This window comes from Colletotrichum karsti (genome assembly GCF_011947395.1).
Source record: "Colletotrichum karsti strain CkLH20 chromosome Unknown Scaffold49, whole genome shotgun sequence".
Classification (NCBI taxonomy): domain Eukaryota; kingdom Fungi; phylum Ascomycota; class Sordariomycetes; order Glomerellales; family Glomerellaceae; genus Colletotrichum; species Colletotrichum karsti.
In genome coordinates this window covers 86,642-105,870 of record NW_024065949.1, presented here as the reverse complement: position 1 = coordinate 105,870, position 19,229 = coordinate 86,642, and the positions used below count along the sequence as shown (strand labels likewise).

Genomic DNA, 19,229 nt, shown 5'->3' with positions numbered 1-19,229 from the left:
ACCGCCAACACCACTTTTATCTCGACGGTGTTGAGCGACTTCTGCGGGCGACGGGCGCCATCAGATCAGTCATGCTTGCTGGGTGAGACGTCTCGAACCGACATCTGCCCTAGATCAGACCGTCCGTTGATAAGCGTCCGCATCTGAGGACGATTGGCAAGCTCAAAATGGCCCTAAGACTCTGCTAAGCGTGACACGTCGCAGTCGGATCCGCTGTTCTTCGCAGCAGTCAGCTCGGTGACATGTGGAAGTTGACTGTCTCTTCTTTCCAGCGCTTGTTTCGGGCTGCAGTGACTTGTGCGGTGATGAGATGGACGCAGTAATTAGACGCCAATCGTCTTGAAGAGGATAACAGTTGCGATGCCCAATGGAAAGCCCTAGCCAATGACACCAACAAGCCAGACCAACTACAGAGTTATGATCTGAGTAATCGAAGTCGGCCTGTGCAGCTAGGGTTGTGACGTGGAGAGCGGGATGTTCTTTAATGCCTACCAACGGCGGAAATAAACGCCAGCTAGACTTGTACTCAAAGTGTGATTCAGTTGAATGAGACGAAAGCCTCAGAGTTTGTCTTGCCAGAGTTGCACCAATTGAGTATGGTGATTGAAAGACTGATTGGGCGCATGTTGACAGCGGAGAAAAAGAAAAGAAAAAAAGACCACACGGCGAATACGCGCAGTCTCGCACTCGGCTCTCCGAGATTGGCGACATGCTTCCAGCCCAAGGGTTCACTCGTTGGTTGCGCTGCTGCAATGCGACATCGACACCTGCGCCCCGATCGTCGAATAGGGGTGGGATATTCTGAGACAGGAACAGATACGCAACGGCGGTGAAGTCGAAAGAGATACACTGTCTCTGATCTCCAACATAGGCTTGGAAGGCAGCTGTCAGCCAGCGAGTGCCAAGGTGAAGGGTGGCGGGAGGTCAGGTTGAAGACGAAAGAGTGGTGATATTCATGGTGATCGTAGTGCCGTTAGCTCAGGCAGTGATTGAATCCTGATTGCATGGCTGGACAAGGAACTGAAAACGCGCAGCCCAGGCAGTCCTTTGGTATTCATCTTGTATGGCCCTCTTCGTCAGGTGTTGCAAATGCTGCGGATGGATCAGCAATTCTGACCGATGCCGTCACTCAGGTCACTGGATCAGCCGCTAGTTTATGAAGGGATGGTGATACAGGCTGACGGGCTGAGAGACCATCGAGTCATCATGTTGTGTTGGCTCCCAGGCAGCGCAAAAAGACCTGATCGTCGCCAGCGGACAGTAATAATGGTGATGGAATTCTGGCGGCGGCCGTGACTTGTGAATGGAAATGTCCTCATTTGCGGAATTCGGGGATCAGTACCCGGAAGTGATCGTCTGCACCCGTAATGTTCCTCGCTGTGTGCTTGGGCATCGTCGTAGCAAAAAGTCAAGACGAATCAGCCAATCCGAAGGATGCCACGGATGCCGAACAGACACATCCACGAGGGGCCGATGGTTGTCTGGTGACGTTCCCCGTCGGCGAAGGGTCTTCCTCGGGCGTGAAGCTTAAACGGAGACTGGTCACGTCTCTTGGTCGTCTCAGAGCCTCCACTTGGGAGGAAGACGTTGCGACGAAGTAAGGTCCTCCGCGAAGCAAGTGTGCTCTCGTCGCCCGTAGGGCAGCGGCGAGAAGCAGAATTCGGACGGAGAAGGGTTCGTCGATTCAGTGTTCAGGCTTGCGAGCTGTACCCGTACGGAGCGCGGGGCAAGGAGGGCCATGTGAAACAAAATGATTTGTTGCAGCCAAGTTTGTTTCCAGCTGGGAGCAGCCGGATGGCCGTGAACGCCTCGGCTGTGTCGATGTTGAGGATGTGAGGATGTAAGCTTGAGCCTGAGCTCATGCCGCCGTCGTACAAAGGGCGTACTTCAGTACCTAGGTAGGTAGCTGCATATCTCGGAATGTGCCTTCCGATGTCAACCTATGGAAGTTGCAGCAGGAAGATCTTTCTCGTTCTCCACTTGCAGACTTTGGATGTCGATGGGAAAGGTGAGCTGCACATGGAAGGCATGCCGGGAGAGGGGAGCTCCTGCCTGCTGGTCGGTGAAAGCTGCGAAGTCCGGCAGGTGCTTCTTTCCGTCCCGATGCCGTTGCGCGTTGCGGGCAACATCGGGGCCGACTTTCCTTTCTCGACAGGGAAAGTCACCTCACGGGGCGGAAGTCGCGACCTGGACTGCACCTCACCTCTCGGATCATCTCACTCATCACACACTCACTCACTCCCGTCTCATGCGCCTCTCATCACTTCTCAGCCATCATTTTTGCCAATCGTACCTGCACATGGCATCTACCCGTCGGGGTCTCCTAAATGACAGGACGGAAGGCATCTGGAATACGCTGCTCTGATTCATCCACTCACCCGTCTCCATCCCACCAACTGCAGCGGATCTACCGGGAGTAGACCCTCTTGGTAAAGTTGGTGGCTCACCTGCATCCCTAGGGCAAGTAGTCTGAGGTAGACTGTCCCTCCATTGGGGGCTTGTTGGTGGCATGCCATCTCACTGGATCATGGGATAAGATTTGATAACGGTCTTCTTAAAAGACACGAATAGCTTGTGCTTACTTTTGACAACCATGACGCAGGTATATCGCAAGTACCTCTCATCACAATTTCAGCCTCGTCCATGCCCCTCTCACAGCCCCAGATGGAGATTGAGGGGCTGTGTTTTGTGCTGGCTTGCACATCTCTAATGAGATTCCCCTTACCAGCATTCTCACTCCTCATCGCTGGAATGGAACGTGATTCTCATCTTCAGGGGCATCCGGGGCACCAAATTCAGGGGATGACCTCCTGTAACAGCCCCTCGAGACCCCCCGTTCCTCAGCCCTGGACCGTGGACATGGGCCATCGAGCCCTGTTCAGTGGGCCTGAGTGGCCTTCTGGTCAGACTTCGCCACAGCTCACCGGCCGTGAGTCTCTATCGCGATCACGGCTGTGCGGGAGATGAAGAATGAGATGGGCCAGGAGGTTGAAGGAGGATCTGCTCAATGCTGGAGGCTGGAATCGAGAGGGGTTCACCAGGGGCGTTCGTCCACTGAGCGCCCTGCCCGTGTCGACCGCTAATTAGCATCCCGGCGCCTGCAAATGGTGACCCCCCGGCTGGCCCACAAGGCTTCCCTCACCGTCCCATGTGGAATCCACAATCCGCGGCTCTTTCCACCGAAACGGACGCTTGGAACGCTTCTAGAAAAAAAGAGGGCTGAGAAAGGGAGAGAAAAAAGTTGGAAAAATATCTCAAAGGTCCATCAGATCGAGCGAGACCCGCCGGCCTGGTTTGGAACCGACCCCGAACTCCGGCTCGGCAGACACTGGCAAAAAAAGAAAAGAAAAAGAAAAAACGGCCCACGGTCCTGAATTGCTCCGTGCGCCAAGCTCTCCATTGGCCAGGTGGCGCCGCTTGTCCTGGCGCGGCTCCCACCTCACTCAATTCAACTCCGATAACCTCACAGCTTGCAGCGGCAGTGAGTGACACCACACTGAGCTCAGGGTCCATCCACCAAGACGGCGGCACCAACAGTCAAACTTTTCCCTCTCCTTGTCAGTTTTGGTGGAGATCTTTCCAGTGGGTTCGTCCGCCGGTGACATACTTCACCGATTCACCGACCGTCTGGGTCTCGGCATACCTTCCCGCCCATCGCCATCGCCAACGGCCTCGTCCGACGTCATCCACACCAAGCCATGCTCGCCCGCCATGCCTCCCACCCACGACAGACCCTGATCACGGCCTTTCTGGCCTGGAAAGGGCTTCTGCTGGCCATTGCCCTCGGTAGCGCCATAGCGCCCTCGTACGACACCTCGACGACCCTGATGCTCCGGCGCAACGAGTCCGACCTATCGCTAGTAACCCGCCTTACACGCTGGGACGCCATCTACTTCACCCAATCAGCCCGACGAGGCTACCTTTTCGAGCAGGAATGGGCATTCAATGCTGTCCTGCCCTCTGCCGCGTCGGCTCTCGCCAGAGGTGCACGCTTTCTGGGCTTCGAAGATGATGGCTTCGGCTCGCTGGAAGCGGCCTTCGGCATCGTCATGGCACACACGGCCCATCTCCTCGCCGTGCTGATGCTGCACCATCTGACGTTACGCCTCTTCCACCGAAAATCACTGGCGTTCCTCTCGGCTCTGCTTCACATCATCTCTCCGGCGGGCCTCTTCCTGTCGGCGCCCTACGCAGAAAGCTCCTTCGCATTCCTGACCTTCACCGGCTACCTCATTCTCATCTCGGCCTCGGAGAAAACGAGAGGCTCGCTTCCCTGGTCCGCGGCCCAAATTTCTGCGGGCGCCGTCTTCGGCCTCGCGACAGCCGTCCGCTCGAACGGACTCCTGAATGGCATCCCCTTCGCGGCCGAGTGTCTGATCGTCCTGCACAACCTGCTCGCCAGCCCTATCACCGTCGTTGGCGTCAAGGACTCCGTCGCGGCTCTGTTGGCGCCTGGCGTCGCGGGCGTCCTCGTGGCGATGGGGTCCGTCGTCCCGCAGTACCTCGCCTGGTTGCGGTACTGCTCCGGCGCATCCGAAGCGCGCGTGTGGTGCGGGCGGACCGTGCCCGGTGTTTACTCTTTCGTCCAGGACCACTACTGGTATGTTTTCTCAGCCCTATTTCGTCACTCGTGGTTACATTTCGAGGTACTCGTTCGGTACTTGCGGAGATTTACGGGTGGGCGTGCTTTTTTGTCGGTGAAAGGTTTGCTAATCACCGAGTCTAGGGGCGTTGGGTTCCTCCGCTATTGGACGCCAGGCAACATTCCGCTTTTTGCCTTGGCCTCTCCGGTGTTGGCTTTGCTGATCGTGTCGGGGTTGGATGTGCTCAAGAGGCCTTCGGGGTTGGGGCGGAGTCCGACGGCGGCGACGGCGGAGAAGCACGGCGGGAAGGGTGCTCGGAGGGATGATGGCGCCATGTCGACGAGGGAGATTGTGGTGCTGTCGCTCGCTGCGTCCCAAGTCCTGCTTGCCGTCTTGGCGATCACCACGTACCATGTGCAGATTATCACGAGGATCGCGTCGGGAAACGCCGTGTGGTACTGGTGGGTTGCCGGGTGCCTTTTGGACGACGAGAAGAGGGGCCTCGGGGGCAAGGTTGTGACTTTTTCGGTCATGTATGCTCTGATTCAGGGAGCCTTGTTTGCTTCCTTCCTGCCGCCTGCGTGAGATACCCTGGTCATGGACGAGAGATGTGGTTGAATAGAGTTTTGTTGGGACGGGAGTTCGGTCCCATGATTAGCTATCAGAGATTGACGTCTAGATGATATGGGATGGCAACTTTTGAGTGACAACACCGGAAAGTCTGGAAGATGCGTGGACCCTTTCTTGTTGCCTTGGCATCGAGGGTCGAAAGAAAACTCAAAACATGAGCTCGGGACCCTGAAGCTATGCGGTCGAGGCATGATGGATGATGTCACGCATTGCTGGCAGATGTGTTCTCTGTCATATTCATGCCAAGAAAAGCTAGAAGTCATGCCATGTGGGCAATTTCTGATGAGTGAAGTTTGTTTGCTGGAGATTTCGAGGAACGTCTGGATGGGTGCTTAATCATCGCCCTCATCATGACGAGGTTCCAGTGATGGGACGAGGCCCCAACGCGGACTCGAGACATGATAGATGGACGGCACGATGAATTGACACGTCGCTCGCAGTTGGCAGCTAGGAGGCAAGCATGTTTAGCATCGGCGCATATTCTCATCTGCACTGGTTTCAATAAGGCCTTGATTTTGTCGTAGGGATTAGCATGATAGATATCTGACAACACATCGTCTTCCCGTGCCGTCAGAGCCAAAGTCACGTCTTAATCGCGTAGGCTGTAAGTCATTACGAGACTACTCGTTTGTTGTCATTGGCTTTCATCATAGTAGCATGGACATCTGGGCTCGTCGCTGGGATAGGTATTCCTCGACTTGTCAAGACCTCTGGATACTGGTAGTGCCAGATCAAGATGTGAACGACAGCTACTCTGATGCCAATCACATTCGTAAAGACCTAAGTCAAAAGCAATACGTATTTCCAGCGCGTTTAGGTCGAACCACTTATGCTGAGAGTGGACAAGACCAGTATTATCACAAACAGGTCGTTCTCAACGGCATCAACAGTTCCACCACCTTGTCCCTCCTCTGACATCTGTACTGCAAACACCCTATGATAATCTGTCTTTCGTACTCATTACCTACTTAGTTGGTTGACATTCCGCTCAGAGGGTACATAAACGGAATGAAGGAACAATTTCCGTCCTTTCTGCTTTCCCAAGTGCACGGGGAGGTACTCGATTTAAACTCAAAGGTTCAAGGAGCGTCTCAAACCTCTCACTTATCTAACTAAAGTTCAGTGAGTGATCGGGATGGACAAGTATTGTGCGCTGAGTTGTAGTCCAGGGCCACAGTAATCATATCTAGTAACACAATTTTGGGGCAACTGTTGCATCTGATGAGAAACTCGGCGTCAGGAATGGCTTTTGCAACTATTGAGAGGTTCTAGGCCCCTTGACGTTGCTGATGGCTATGTGCTGAATCGGGGCATCTGATCCAGTTGAATCTGATGGCATGCTGATGGAAAAGTCCGCAAGGCCAGCCGTATCACCCAAGGTTTCCAGGAAACATAGCTTTACTCTTCTTTATGAAGCTCAAGAAGTCAACATCGCGAAGGACCTGCATAGTTTTCTCATGGTCTCTTGGAGGAAGCTTGCAACGGTGGGTGAAAGCCAGCATCTTCTATAGACAAGACGTTTGCTGCATGTAGGCAACGACAAGGAGCTCTCGAGAACACCCGCGAGCCACTCCTTTGCAAGAGGTGCCGCATTGGTCGACGGAAGATTCATTGCGCCGGTCGAAACACAGATGCCGCTGGCAGGTCAGGGTTTCTTATACTGTGATCTCACCTACGATGTTTCTTCCGCCTGTATGACCGCCTGGACCGCCTGGAGACAATTGCAGCAAGTTACGGCTGAGGCTACACTTGCATTGCGAGGAGGGCAACATTCTTATCGATATACTGGCGAGAAGTGGCATCCTCGATGTGACTGCCGAGTTTATTGTGACTCGAGGTCCAAGGAAAATGTGAGAAGCCAAGCTCGAAGACCTCCTAAACAGCAACGTGTACTCAGACGTATAAATCTCGATGTGCACAATACGTACGGCACTGTGCCCATTCTCACGCCGGCTGGTAAGCCTGTAAACGGAAATGAACCTATGGCGAGGAATATCTGGCTTGAATGTTGGTAGCAGCGCTTTGAGCCCAACCGCAACTTTGGGATCAACTACAGCACAACCAGATTGTACATTAGAACAGGCCAAAATGGTCCCAAAGAGTGAACTGGATCGAGTCTACGAGAGTGGCGTCTTGGGCATCATGTTCAGGTCATCTCGCCATTCTTTCTGGCTTCCGATTCTTGTGATGAAGAGAGCGTTCTTGTACGTATTCACGCGTTGGAAGTTAAGTTTCTTTTACCTAGATCGAAGCCCATCACCGTGATACAAATCAACCAAGTCCAATTCCTATTTCCACGTTTCAAGTTCGTCCTCTATTGTGCCCATAGGCGGGGTATTCTGTCTAAAGTCTAATGTCTAACGATTAAAACGAAGTCGACGACGCCTATTTTGCCGTCTTGATTAAGGTTGCGGACCAGTAAGGTCCAGAATGCAGTTGGAACCGGGAATTCTGAGATGTCAAACTTTTAATCGCTGTCCTCGTCGCGGCCAGGCCAGACGAGCTTTCTCCGGACCACCGCCCGCGCGCAGCAGAACCCGACGAAGAGCCAAACAGCAACCAGCAAAATCGTGAAAACGGTGGCCAGCCACAAGAGTCCCTCGCTCCCGAACGCCTCCCCGATTCGGATAGTGGCGATGGTGAATCCGACGTTGGGGAACACGAAACTCCACCAGCTGAGATGGAACGAGTGATCCGGCATGCCAAACAGCGTAGACAGGCACGCGGACGAGAAGAACCAAAACGACAGGCCCCAGAGAAACACCGCGCTGAAGAGAGCCATGGCGCGGACGGCAAAGGCGACTGTGCCCGGGTTCTCCATGTCGGTGAGGTACGCTGCCGATCGCAGGGAGTCGGAGACGAGGGAGCCTTCGGAGGCGATCAATCGGGGCACGTCGGCGGCCATGGAGACCAGAGCCGCAGCGGTGAAGCTTGGTGGACCGACGGCGATGAACATGCCCGGTCGTTGGACGGGGAGGCCGATGGTCATCAGGCGGGAGAGGTACGTCGCGTACATGAATGCCGAGACTAGAAACCCGAGGCCCTGGGCGGCGAGGCCGGCGCCGAGCATGGCTGCTGCCTGGTCTGGTGGTTGAGAGCGGCACATGAAGCCGGCCAGAGTGCCTGTGAGCATTACGGGGAAGATGGGGAGGATCCAGGCTGGGGTCATGCTGTCGAGGGAGAGTCGTCGGCGGCCGGTGAAGAGGAGGTGGTACATGCCCACGGAGGCGAAGAAGGTGACGATGAGATAGATCCAGAAACAGACTCGAAGGGTGACGATTAGCCAGGGCCCACATTGCGGAACGCCGTAGTGCTGGATGTTGGAGAGGGCGGCGGCGAGAGAGAGGAAGAAGGTCGGTATGAAAAGGGACTCCGACGGGTGGGTGATTGCTTTGGCGGGTGCCTTGCGGAAGAATGAGAAGCGGAGGCAGAGGGTGAGAGTGATGAGGAAGATGAGGACGATGTCGAGGAGGAAGACGATCAGGCCGATGGTGTCGAGACCGCGGAAGCGGTGTGGTGTTTCGGCGAGGAGGAGGGCAATTCCGCCCGTGGACATCCTGAAGTGGGGTTAGCCGGAGCCGGAGCGGGGCTGGGCCTAGGGCCGGAGCGGAAGCACCGGGTCGGGGCGGACTCACGTTAGGGTGTACCATGCGAAGGTGAAATGGTGGATGCGCTCGCGGAGGGAGACCTTTTCGAGAAGAGTGTTGGTGCGGCTCCGCGTTCGAGAGAGGGTTGCCATGAGGGCATTTTGGGGAGGGTCGTCTGATTGATGGCCTTGGTCTACCGACCGGGTTGATGTTTTTGACAGGTCTGAGACAGTTAGTTAGTTGGTGGATGGTGAGATGACAGGAATTCTGCAACACTCACTTGCTTCTTCGTCTATGGCAGCCATGTTGATGAGTTGTGCATTGAACGAGTGTGATGTGGCTTCTGAGTTTGCGCCGAGGAGAGTGAGATGGAATCTCAGCTTGCTTCCACTGTTGGAAAAATGTCGTGGTGGTGAGGTTATCGACGTCACTGCAGCTGGACCTGTTTCGGGATGTGCCCTGTATTTGACGTGGGTTGGGATGGATAAGTCAGCTGATGGATTTTGTGGTGCCAAGTTGGGGGTCACGCCAGCAAGCTGGTATTCGGGAGACGCAGCAGGCAGCTCGTATGATTATGTGCTATTTATTAAAGATACGACGTGGTCTGGGCTTTGTACGTTGCGCAATGATTGGGATTAATGGCATCCATGGCATGGAAATAGACGGAAATGCCTGGTGAGGTGTCGAGAAAAACTTTCAACGGCAGGCCCGATTGAACCCGGGTACGGCGCGGCGTGGCGCTGCGGGCTCGGCGCCGAGTGATCGGGGCTCAGATGCAACGCTTTTCGCGATGCTTGACTGGTAAAGTATGAATCTGGTGAGAGTAAGCATGGTGATGAGAGAGTAGTTGAATATTGTTCTAGCATAGATTTTAGGATGCTAGCATTCTGACGTGACGATGTCCAAGTCATCCTAAGTTTGAGATGGATGCGGTTTCCAATTAAGCGCAAACCCACAGGAGATTCCCATCACATGAATTGCAGTATCTGAAAACAGAGCAAACGTAATGATGTACCTGTAAGCAGCGGCCGAGGGCGATGATGCATGCTGTCACTGCTTAAAATTTGGAGACAGGCCGGCACTTGTCGTCAAGGACGATAAAGTACCGGACGTGGGGGACCCCTTTTCTGGACCCTGCGACTTTTGGGGCGACCTGACAGGAACGTAGGAATCCTTCTCGGAGGTGTCAAGTGAGGGATCACTCTTGGATGGAAGTTTCCAGGCCTGGCTTCGATGTTGGGGCAGCACAGATCAGAAACATCAGAAACAGGCAGAGAGAGAAAACGCGGCCATCACTCAGGTGGCCGTCGACGGTGACACTTGAAACACGGCTTGGCTGTGATGGTTCAAGAGAACGAGGGGGGAATTCCGAGACTGGTGATGCGGATGATTGCGTCGTTTTGGCTTCCGCCTTCGGCGAGCTGAAAGGGAAAGAATTGAGAAAAGCACTGGCCACACCCTTGTCCTTGTCGGGTCCAGTGCAGGTGACGGGAGGTGCTGCCGGGAGTGTTCGGCCGGTTCCCCGCCCGTGGTCCGAGGGTGGTCCGGTCAAAAGTGACTAATCAGCGGATTCTCGAGGGAGTGAGCAGACTCTGAGGCAGGTTGGGTGAAGCATTACCTTGATAGTGTTTGAGAATCGGAAGGGGAAGGTCTTTAGATGGAAATACGACTGGAAATGCAGGTAGCCGCAGCGTTGGGACGTGTTGGAAGATGGGGGCGGTTATGTGTGGCCTCGTGGCGGCCGGGTGGTTGGCCCTGGTCGCAACGTGGGAGGGGAGGGGAAACAATACGACGTGTATTCTGGCGATCACGGGACGTTGGAACGAGCTCGGGATGCAGATGCAGACGTTGAAGCAGCTGCATCGCTGATGTTGTGGGAGGTCAACAAATAGGTCATTTGGCGCAGTGTCTTGTTTTCTCATCGATGATTCTGTGGCGGAGGAAACACCGTGTGCTCCTAAAGACGCTGAGTGAAAACCCGGACTGACAAACGAAATGATGCTGACTTGTTGGTGATGGGAGCTTCATGGTGTTTGCTTTCTGTTGGTGATGGCTTCTACTGGTCAAGACGAATGTGATGAAGGCTGCATCTGTAGGTGAGGTGGGGTCTTAAGTACTCTCAGGCTTCAAATGGGTGAGAAGATACAAGTCCGTTCATGGCGGCTGAATGGTGCGGAAGGAGAAGGAGCTCTGGTGGTGCAGCTGCCATTTGAGGACCAGAGGTGTTGGAAGCAGCCACTAAAATATCGAGCCGGCAGGCGGGAAAGTGGGGCAATTGAGGGGAGGCAGGCACGACACCGGACGTGGAGGGGACCTTCCTTCCTTCTGCTTAGGGGGCGCTCCAGGCAAGGCTGCCGAGCATGCGTATGACACCTCACACCTCTCACTCGCTGTAAGCAATCCCCTAGCTAGCTGTCCACAGCAGCCAAGAAGAGGTCAAGCTTAGCGCCTGCTCCATGGAAGACTTGGAAAACATGTATTGTCGCACCTACTTTATGTGGAAATGTACATCTTGCAAAGCTCATTAAAAGTACCCTTTTCCAGCCAGCCCTTCCCAGCAAAGGTGAAGCCCAGGCTGCTTTCTGCTGCATCATCACTCTCCTCTCCGCCTGGCCCTGAGGTGTCGGGTGTGCGTGTGTGTGTCCTTCCACCTCAGTGTCCAGTGTCTTGTCCGCCCCGACCGGCTGGTATTTGATCAAAGCCGCATCCAACAACATCTTTTCTTTTCTCTCTGCTGCATCCCCCGCCGCCGTCCTGTTTTCTGTACCCATTGCGAGGTCAGACGCAAGACCCGACACACTGCTTTACGTGTATTCATTGGCGATTTCTATTTCCTTTGAATCGTGTCGTCAGCAGCAGCAGTATCACCATCATCCGAGAAGACATCATCATCTACGAATACCATACAGCCCTGCTCCGTCTTCCATTCACGTCATCAATCGCCTCCGGATCAACAGACGCCCCGCGACCGACGGCATCTGAATCCTCCCTCCACCCTCCCGGCCGCCCGTCGTCGAGAACCATCGCAGCCGGCGTGGGAGCGGGAGCTCGATCGATCCTGCACCTGTGCGACCCTGACCCTGACCGCACGACCACGCGACCGCCGACCTCGATCTTGAATTTCGATCGCTACCCCTCCGCTCGGTCCTCCTCCTTCACCCCTCCGCTGCTCTCGCCCGTTGCGAGAAATACCGCGGCCTCGTCGCCCGCATACCTTCACACATCATGGACGACACTCCGGGGTCGCTGCCCTCAAACCATGCTGCCGTCCTCTCGGCCGCATCCACAGCCCACTTCCTCTCGAGCCATTTCGCCTCCGTCGATACCATCTCCCGATCCAACTCCCCCGGTCCCCCATACACAAAGGCGGACGAGGATGACAAGAAGCGCTACCGCCCCCGTACCTTCAGCTACTTCAACCACCTCCCCTTTCCCGTCGAGGAGGAGTCACAACGCGATGCTGCTCTCGCAGGTATCCTCAAACACCTCTACATCGCCATCAAGGCCGAAGACTTCAGCCCAGGCGCTCTGCATTGGACCAGAGAGCTTCAGGGATGGCTGAATCTGAAGTTTGAGATGACCAGAGAGCTCCGCGCCACCTTGGCCAAGCTCTACTACCACCTGTGCTTGGCTCCTGGCCTGGATCCCAGTACCGCAGACCGTTTTCTGCGCATGGTCGTTGTGCTCACTAGGTACGCCTCTCTCTGTTGCCATTGCGAGTTGCTTTCCTGCTCCTTCGTCTGCCTCTTTTCGTACCTTGCTGCCGCGCTTGCTTGGCGTCAATTTTACCCGCCTCGGTCCCTGATCGCTAACGATGCTGCCTTGCAGGAAATACCACTACCTCAAGCCTGTCGATGACTTGCTGCTCGACTGGCGTCCTTTATGGCGTGAGATCAAGGCCCTCGTTTTGCCCTCTGAAGTGGCATCCCACCAGACGAATCGCCGTCGATCGCATAAGCAGCTGTGGAAGCTTTGTCTCCACGCCCAAACATACTTCGACCCGAAAGACCGGAAGGAGATGCTCGACGAGTTCTTGCCCTACTTCAGTACGTCGGACGTGTCGAATGCCTACATCGTCGTCGGTACCATCAACGCTCTGCTACCCACGGACTCGGCCCCCGAGAACGTCCCCTGCTCCCAGCCGCAATCGTTCATGCCGACACTGTTCCATCTGTGGTCATTAATCGCCCGGTCTAAGAGTTTCGACATCTTCTTTATCGACCTTTACTCCCGCATGGCGAGGGACTTTCTGCAGTCGTCACACACCCCTTTTGACGCCCATGGCATCTTCACTCAGGAGCAGTCCGAATGGATCTTCACGGCCGTTTTGCGCCTGACCGAAATCCCCGTGGGCCAGTCCAACTCGCCATACTCGACGCTGGACTATTCCTCCGGCTTGGGTCTGTACTTGGAGAAAGATAAGAAGAAGTATCCTACGGCCTACATGATCGCGCGCTGGATCGTCTACTCCCTGTCGCCCAAGTGCCTCGAGCAGGAGAGCTCCATCCTGTCCAGTCTCGAGGGACTTCTTGAGGCCATCGACACCTTCTACCACCCGTCCAACGCCGGTTCTTGGACGACCTTCCTGGGCCAATTCACCGTGTATCTGACTGACATTTTTGTCTCCCGCTGGAATAGGGAGAAGAGCGGCGAGCTCGATACACCGGAGGACCGCAAGATCACCCCTGCTCTCAAGCAGCGTTTCGTCACTGCGCTCAAAGAGGTCACTTACATGGGTCTGTTCTCCAAGAGCAACAGGGTTGCCCACTACTACTACGCCTCTCTCCAGGGCCTGGCCTACCTGGAGCCCAATCTCATTTTGCCGGGTGCTCTGCAGCGCTTCTACCCCAGTTTGCAGGGCCTGGTCGAGGTTCACCGTACAACGTCAAGTCTGAACGGGTTGCAGATGATTGCAAACGTCATGTCCAAGACCAAGGGTTTCAGGTGCCATATCACCGCTCTGCTGGCTCTGGCCCTCCCTGGTATCGATGCCAACGATCTGGGCAAGACACAGTACACCCTTAACTTCTTCCAGAGTGTCGCCTACAGCATTCCCATGGTTCCTCTGGTCAAAGACGGGGATTCGGTTCACGACACTACTTTGGCCATGCAGTGGGTCCAAGGCGAAATGGAGCGCATGGAGCGCGAGGGCCAGGATATCAAGCTCGATTACGAGACCGAAATCACCGACGAAGACGAGGCGAACATCCTGAGATCGTCGACCGCGGGCCTTGGGGAGTTCGTCATCGCTCTTCTCGGCAAGGTTTTCACGCTGCTGGAGAATCTCCCAGACGCGTCCCACATTAGGGGAGGAACACCGGAGGACAATGTCATCAACGCCCTGCCCGCGGCGCTGTCTCCTCTTTTTGCATCACTCTCTCCGGAGTTGTTTGACACTGCGCTCGAGAAGCTTTCATCATTCGTCTCAACACATGTTGTTCACCAGGCAAGAGATGCGATGGCCTGGATTCTCAACGCTCTGTGCAAGGTGAACCCGGAAAAGACGCTCAAAGTCTTCATCCCAATGCTCATTGTGAACATCCGCAACGAGATTGACTACAACCACGCCGCATCAGACAGAAGCAGTGGTACAGACTACCTTCCAAGAGACCGTGCGCTCGTGTGGCATGTGAGCATGCTCGGCATGACCGTCGTACATGTCGGCAACGAGGTCTTGAAATACCAGACTGAGCTCCATGACATTGCGAAATACATGCAAGAAAAGTGTCGCGGACTTCCCACCATTCACATCTCCAACTACATCCACCACTTGCTACTCAACTTGACGCACACTTACCCCATAGACAGCGCCCTGTATGAGCCGGATGTGATCAAGCGAGGCCTCGACGTCAAGGATTGGGGCAAGACCACTTCCCCAGCCGATCTGACGATCAAGTGGCACCGTCCATCGGCAGGCGAGGTGCAGTTCGCGGTGGAACTCTTCGACTCGCAAACCAAAGCTGCTGCGGACAAGTTGGACTCCCTGATGAGTGAGAAGCCGCCAGTCAGTCGTAAGGGAAAGAACAAGGAGTGGTCCGACGAGGTCTCAAGACTTCTGCAGCAGATCCGGCTAGTAATCTCCGGCGTTGCCACTCTGTTCGACCCCCATCGCGCATCCGGAGAGAGCCCGAGCAACGACAGACCTGGGGAGGATGGGGACGGCGACACTCCTATGGACGACGACAACCCTCTCGCTGAAGCTGCCGAGGATGAGGAGACACGACCCCAGTACCGGTACGATGCTGGCTACCTCCTCACCACGGAAGACCCGGCTTATCACAAGCTGCATGAGCTGAGAGAGGATGTCGGCCAGTTACTCTGCAGGACTCACGACTTCCTCAACGGGAATCAGGAAGACGATGTCTCCTGCTTCACCGCGCTCTACGCCGCCTACCGCACATGGATCACCGACGTTGGCATCGAGCGGTCCGCCCACCCTCTCGAGAGACATCTCCGTCTGTACAAGTCGGACATCTCCGCCTTCAAGATCAGCGGTCTGCGCAAGGTTTATCCGCGTCCCCTGTTAATCAAGCGAGCGGACGCGTATCAGTTACTACGCGTAAAGCACAACGCATCTGCGAGACAGAAGAGCGAGCTGGATAAGCGGCTTTTGTTGAACCTGGCACAGTCGGCGGTGTCGTCGTACGCTGATGTTCGTCGGGTTGCTCAGAGTGCATTGGATTCTTCGCTGAAGGCGCTAATCGGGGGAAGGCCCCTGGTTATCCCCGTCCTCATTGATCGGCTTCGTGTCGCTCTCGACCAAGTGGACCACGATCGAATCAAGGGTGCCATGTACACCCTCTTCTTCACCACCTTGCTCAAGACTATCCTCAAGGACTGGAGGTTCGCTCCCGAGGCCATGCGGCTCTACCTGAAGGCGGGTACGATCGACAAGCCTAGCATCCAGCAGCTCGGAGCTACGGCGCTGTTCCCCCTTCTGGATTTTGGTAAGCCCTTTGAGCGCATGATCATCGTCAATCAGGACCTCGTGGAACAGATCCGCCCGTCAGACGACTGTTCCCATGCCATTGACAGCCGCCACAACTTCATTGTTCAGCGTCGTGAACGTGTCGAAAAGAAAAAGGCCGCCTTGGGGTTGGAGTTGACCCAGATCGCCAAGGAGGCGCACTGGAAGATCGCGTCTCGTTGCGTCATCTTTTCAACCAACTTGTGCCTGCGGTTCGACACCCTGGCGCCCCCCGAATTCATCACCCTCGTTACGCAAGGTACAAACGACAGCCACCCAGGCCTCCGTGCTAGTTACATGTCCGCATTCACTTCGGTTTTCGAGGCAGTGGAGATGCGAGCCGCTTACGACCATGACTACCGCAACTACCTGACTGAGAAGGAGAAGGACCGAAACAAGTTGACGATCGAGGTAACGAAAGGCGACAAGGCATTCACCGACAAATACCTAGATGCGTTTGCCACCCCAGAAAATGCGGAGTATATGGTCGACTCAGATCATCCAGGTTGGTTGGTCTGGGGCAAAAAGTTCCTCGCGTCGCGCGCAAAGCCCATGGCTTTCACCGATTACGATGAACGAGAAGCCGCTGTTCGGGAGCAAATCGGCAAGATGCTCACTCGCGAGTGGTTGAAGACCTGTTTCGACTACCTCAAGCAAGAACCGCGCGATGCAAACGCTGATAGGTTTCGCATGGGCAACGTCTATATGCTGATGCACGTGTTCGACTTGATGCACTATGGAGGAACGGCCATCACACTAGACGATGTCAAGGAGCTCACCATGGAGGTGTATGGCGACGGCAGTGACAAGCATCAACACCGAGCGACGTCAGAGATTCTGGCAGCACTGATGGCTGGCTCCAGCGATGATCCGCCTGACTTCCGCAACAAGGTCTGGGGCTTCGCTGCACCCCTGATGCTGAAGGTTCTCAACGAGGATCTCACCCCTGAGAACCTCCAATATTGGGTGTCTTGTCTGCACCTTACCGTCGACCCGAAGGATCCTCGTCGCTCACACGAACTCGTCAACAACCTCAGCGCCTTCAGGCTCGACATGTCGTCCAACGCTGCCTTCAAGGAATCGAGCAAGGTGCAGGTGCTGGAGTTTATCATCACCGATGCCGGTTGGCATTACCGCCATGAAAAGCCGATCTTGGAGGACTTCCTTGCCCACATCGATCATCCGTATAAGACAGTAAGAGAGGCTATGGGCAGGGTCATCGCTACTATTTACCGCACGAGATACCACGAGTCCTTCGAGAGTGTCGACGCTCTGTTGAAAGCGAACCAAGAAGCCTCGTCTTTGGGCATTCGCCCATACCAACCTACTGAGGCCTTCTCCGCGACCATCCTTGACACCTTTGGCCGTCTCGAGAAGTGGCGTCACGAACGCACTCCGGGCCAGCAAACGCCGTCATCTTACACATCTGGGTCAAAGACCGTACTCACTTGGCTAGACAGCACGCTATCCTCTCAGGAGTGCACGCAGCTGATGCCATTCTTCCCGGAGCCGTTTATGGAGCAGCTCCTTCACATGATGGATGTCAAAGAGGACCCTGAGTTGATGCGTCTTGCCTATCACGTCTACCGCCACTTGCCCAACATCCCCTTCCGTGTTGGTGAGGACGGTGCATTCATCGATGCCTTGGTGCGAATTGGCAAAACCGCCACGAGCTGGCACCAACGTCTGCGGTCTATGGTCAACATGCAAGTGATTTACTTCCGTCGCCTGTTTCTCATCGAGAAGAAGCAGCGGGACGTCTTGTTCAACGCTGTGAGCGACATGTTGGCGGATCCTCAGCTCGAGGTTCGCTCTTGCGCATCTGCCACCCTGGCCGGCATGATCAGGTGCTCGCCGAAGCGTATTCGCGACCCCACCATTCAAGTCTTGAAGAAGAGATACGAGGACGAGCTTCGACTCAACCCCATGCCCAAGCGAAAGCTTCCGGGCACCGAGACGCCTGTCGACACGACGAAGCAGATCGTCCGCCGCCACGCTGCTGTCCTTGGCTTGGGTGCCCTCATCGAGGCGTTCCCGTACGCCACCCCGCCTCCGTCATGGATGCCCGAAGTTCTCCAGATCCTTGCGACCCGCGCAGCCAGCGACCCTGGCGTAGTCGGAAAGGCGACGAAAGCCATTCTGTCCGACTTCAAGAAGACGAGGCAGGACAGTTGGAGCGTAGACCAGAAGGTATGTTGTGCAGGTGACCTTCCAAAGCAGCAAGGGCTAACTCGTTTGCAGTATTTTACTTCAGAACAGCTAGAGGACCTGGAGGGTGTGCTGTGGAAGAGCTATTTCGCCTAGTCATTTTGAGCGAAGACTTGCCGGACGATACAGTACGGCAAGTGAGTTTGTCGCAGAGACAACAACCAAAGACGCGACGAGGCATGATTGGAGTCGATGTTTCGTCGGCTTATGTATACAATGGTTATGGTCAGTCATAGATGTACGGGTATGGATTGCACTGGGGCCGCACGATGATATCCATTGGGAATTGCATAGTCCTGATAGAGAGGACTTACGGATGGGATTCGGGATAAACAGTGTGTCTTCGTGAGCTAGTTTCGTAGCTCATACATCTTCTTGTCACTGGACCCTTCTTCGAGACTGTCCCTGGCGGCATAGTATGTGAACAACGACGGACGACTTGGATCATCCGGATACTTTTGATGTTTAGATCGGCGACTATCGACATGGAGCAAACTTTATTTCAAGGGCATTACGAGCGCGCCAACGGTCTGGAACGAGCTGAGGCGCTGAGGCTGGGGCTTTTGGACGCGAGGCCGCCCTATCATGGCTGGCCTTGCGGCAGAGAAGCACGTCGCGGCAGGGACATGTTCGTCGCCAACGCCGTTGTCATTGTTTCAGAAGTCTCATGTTCAGACGTCTGAGACGTCCCGACGGGGTGGCTCGCCTGGGGGAGACTGACTCGTCTTTGGGCACGTCGTGCCGGGTTGCTCCATCGACCCGACCGCCGAGTTCTGAGCTCTGTGTGACACGGGTAACTGCTTGTCTCTGCTTGGCTTTTCTCAGGTTTTTGGTCGAGGTGTATAAAACGGACGAACCGGCGCTGGTTGTGTTGGGGTTCGTTCGTCTTAAGTATCGGTTGATCATTTTTCTTTCCTTCCAAGCGTTGATCGCCATCATTGAGCTCTAATACGTTCTTACTTCTCACATCACACTTGATATTTCAATACGAAAATGAAGCTCACGTTTACCGCGCTCGCTCTCTTTTTCACCGTGGCCATGTGCCAGAAGTCGACCTTCCTCTGCCGAGATGTGGGGAACAAGGTGATCGAGGATGGCGGGATTTGCTCTGGCGCCGGCGGGAAGCCTCTTGGAAAGGGGGTGAGTTGATTCTTCTGGTGTGATGTGACGGGGAGCAAGTGACTGATGATGTACGTGAATAGATCTGTTGTATTGCCAAGTCGGATGCGCTGGCGAGGAGTCGGTTTGATATTG

The 19,229-nt window shown here is 55.1% G+C and overlaps 3 protein-coding genes across 3 annotated transcripts; 2 read left to right on the top strand and 1 right to left on the bottom strand.

Moving 5' to 3' along the window:
* Positions 1–3,698: 3,698 nt before the first annotated feature.
* CkaCkLH20_11558 (mannosyltransferase) lies at positions 3,699–5,168 on the top strand (the record flags this gene model as incomplete). The annotated part of the gene is made up of 2 exons (XM_038894272.1): positions 3,699–4,600; positions 4,727–5,168. 2 exons carry the CDS (start codon positions 3,699–3,701, stop codon positions 5,166–5,168), a joined length of 1,344 nt encoding a protein of 447 aa, XP_038740347.1.
* Positions 5,169–7,680: 2,512 nt separating this feature from the next.
* CkaCkLH20_11557 (C4-dicarboxylate transporter/malic acid transporter) lies at positions 7,681–9,180 on the bottom strand (the record flags this gene model as incomplete). Its single annotated transcript, XM_038894271.1, has 3 exons — positions 7,681–8,770; positions 8,849–9,023; positions 9,081–9,180. 3 exons carry the CDS (start codon positions 9,178–9,180, stop codon positions 7,681–7,683), a joined length of 1,365 nt encoding a protein of 454 aa, XP_038740346.1.
* A 2,845-nt stretch (positions 9,181–12,025) lies between these two features.
* On the top strand, positions 12,026–18,071 carry CkaCkLH20_11556 (proteasome activator subunit; the record flags this gene model as incomplete). Its single annotated transcript, XM_038894270.1, has 3 exons — positions 12,026–12,492; positions 12,629–17,957; positions 18,009–18,071. The coding sequence occupies 3 exons, from the start codon at positions 12,026–12,028 to the stop codon at positions 18,069–18,071; spliced, it is 5,859 nt and encodes a 1,952-aa protein (XP_038740345.1).
* Positions 18,072–19,229: the final 1,158 nt, after the last annotated feature.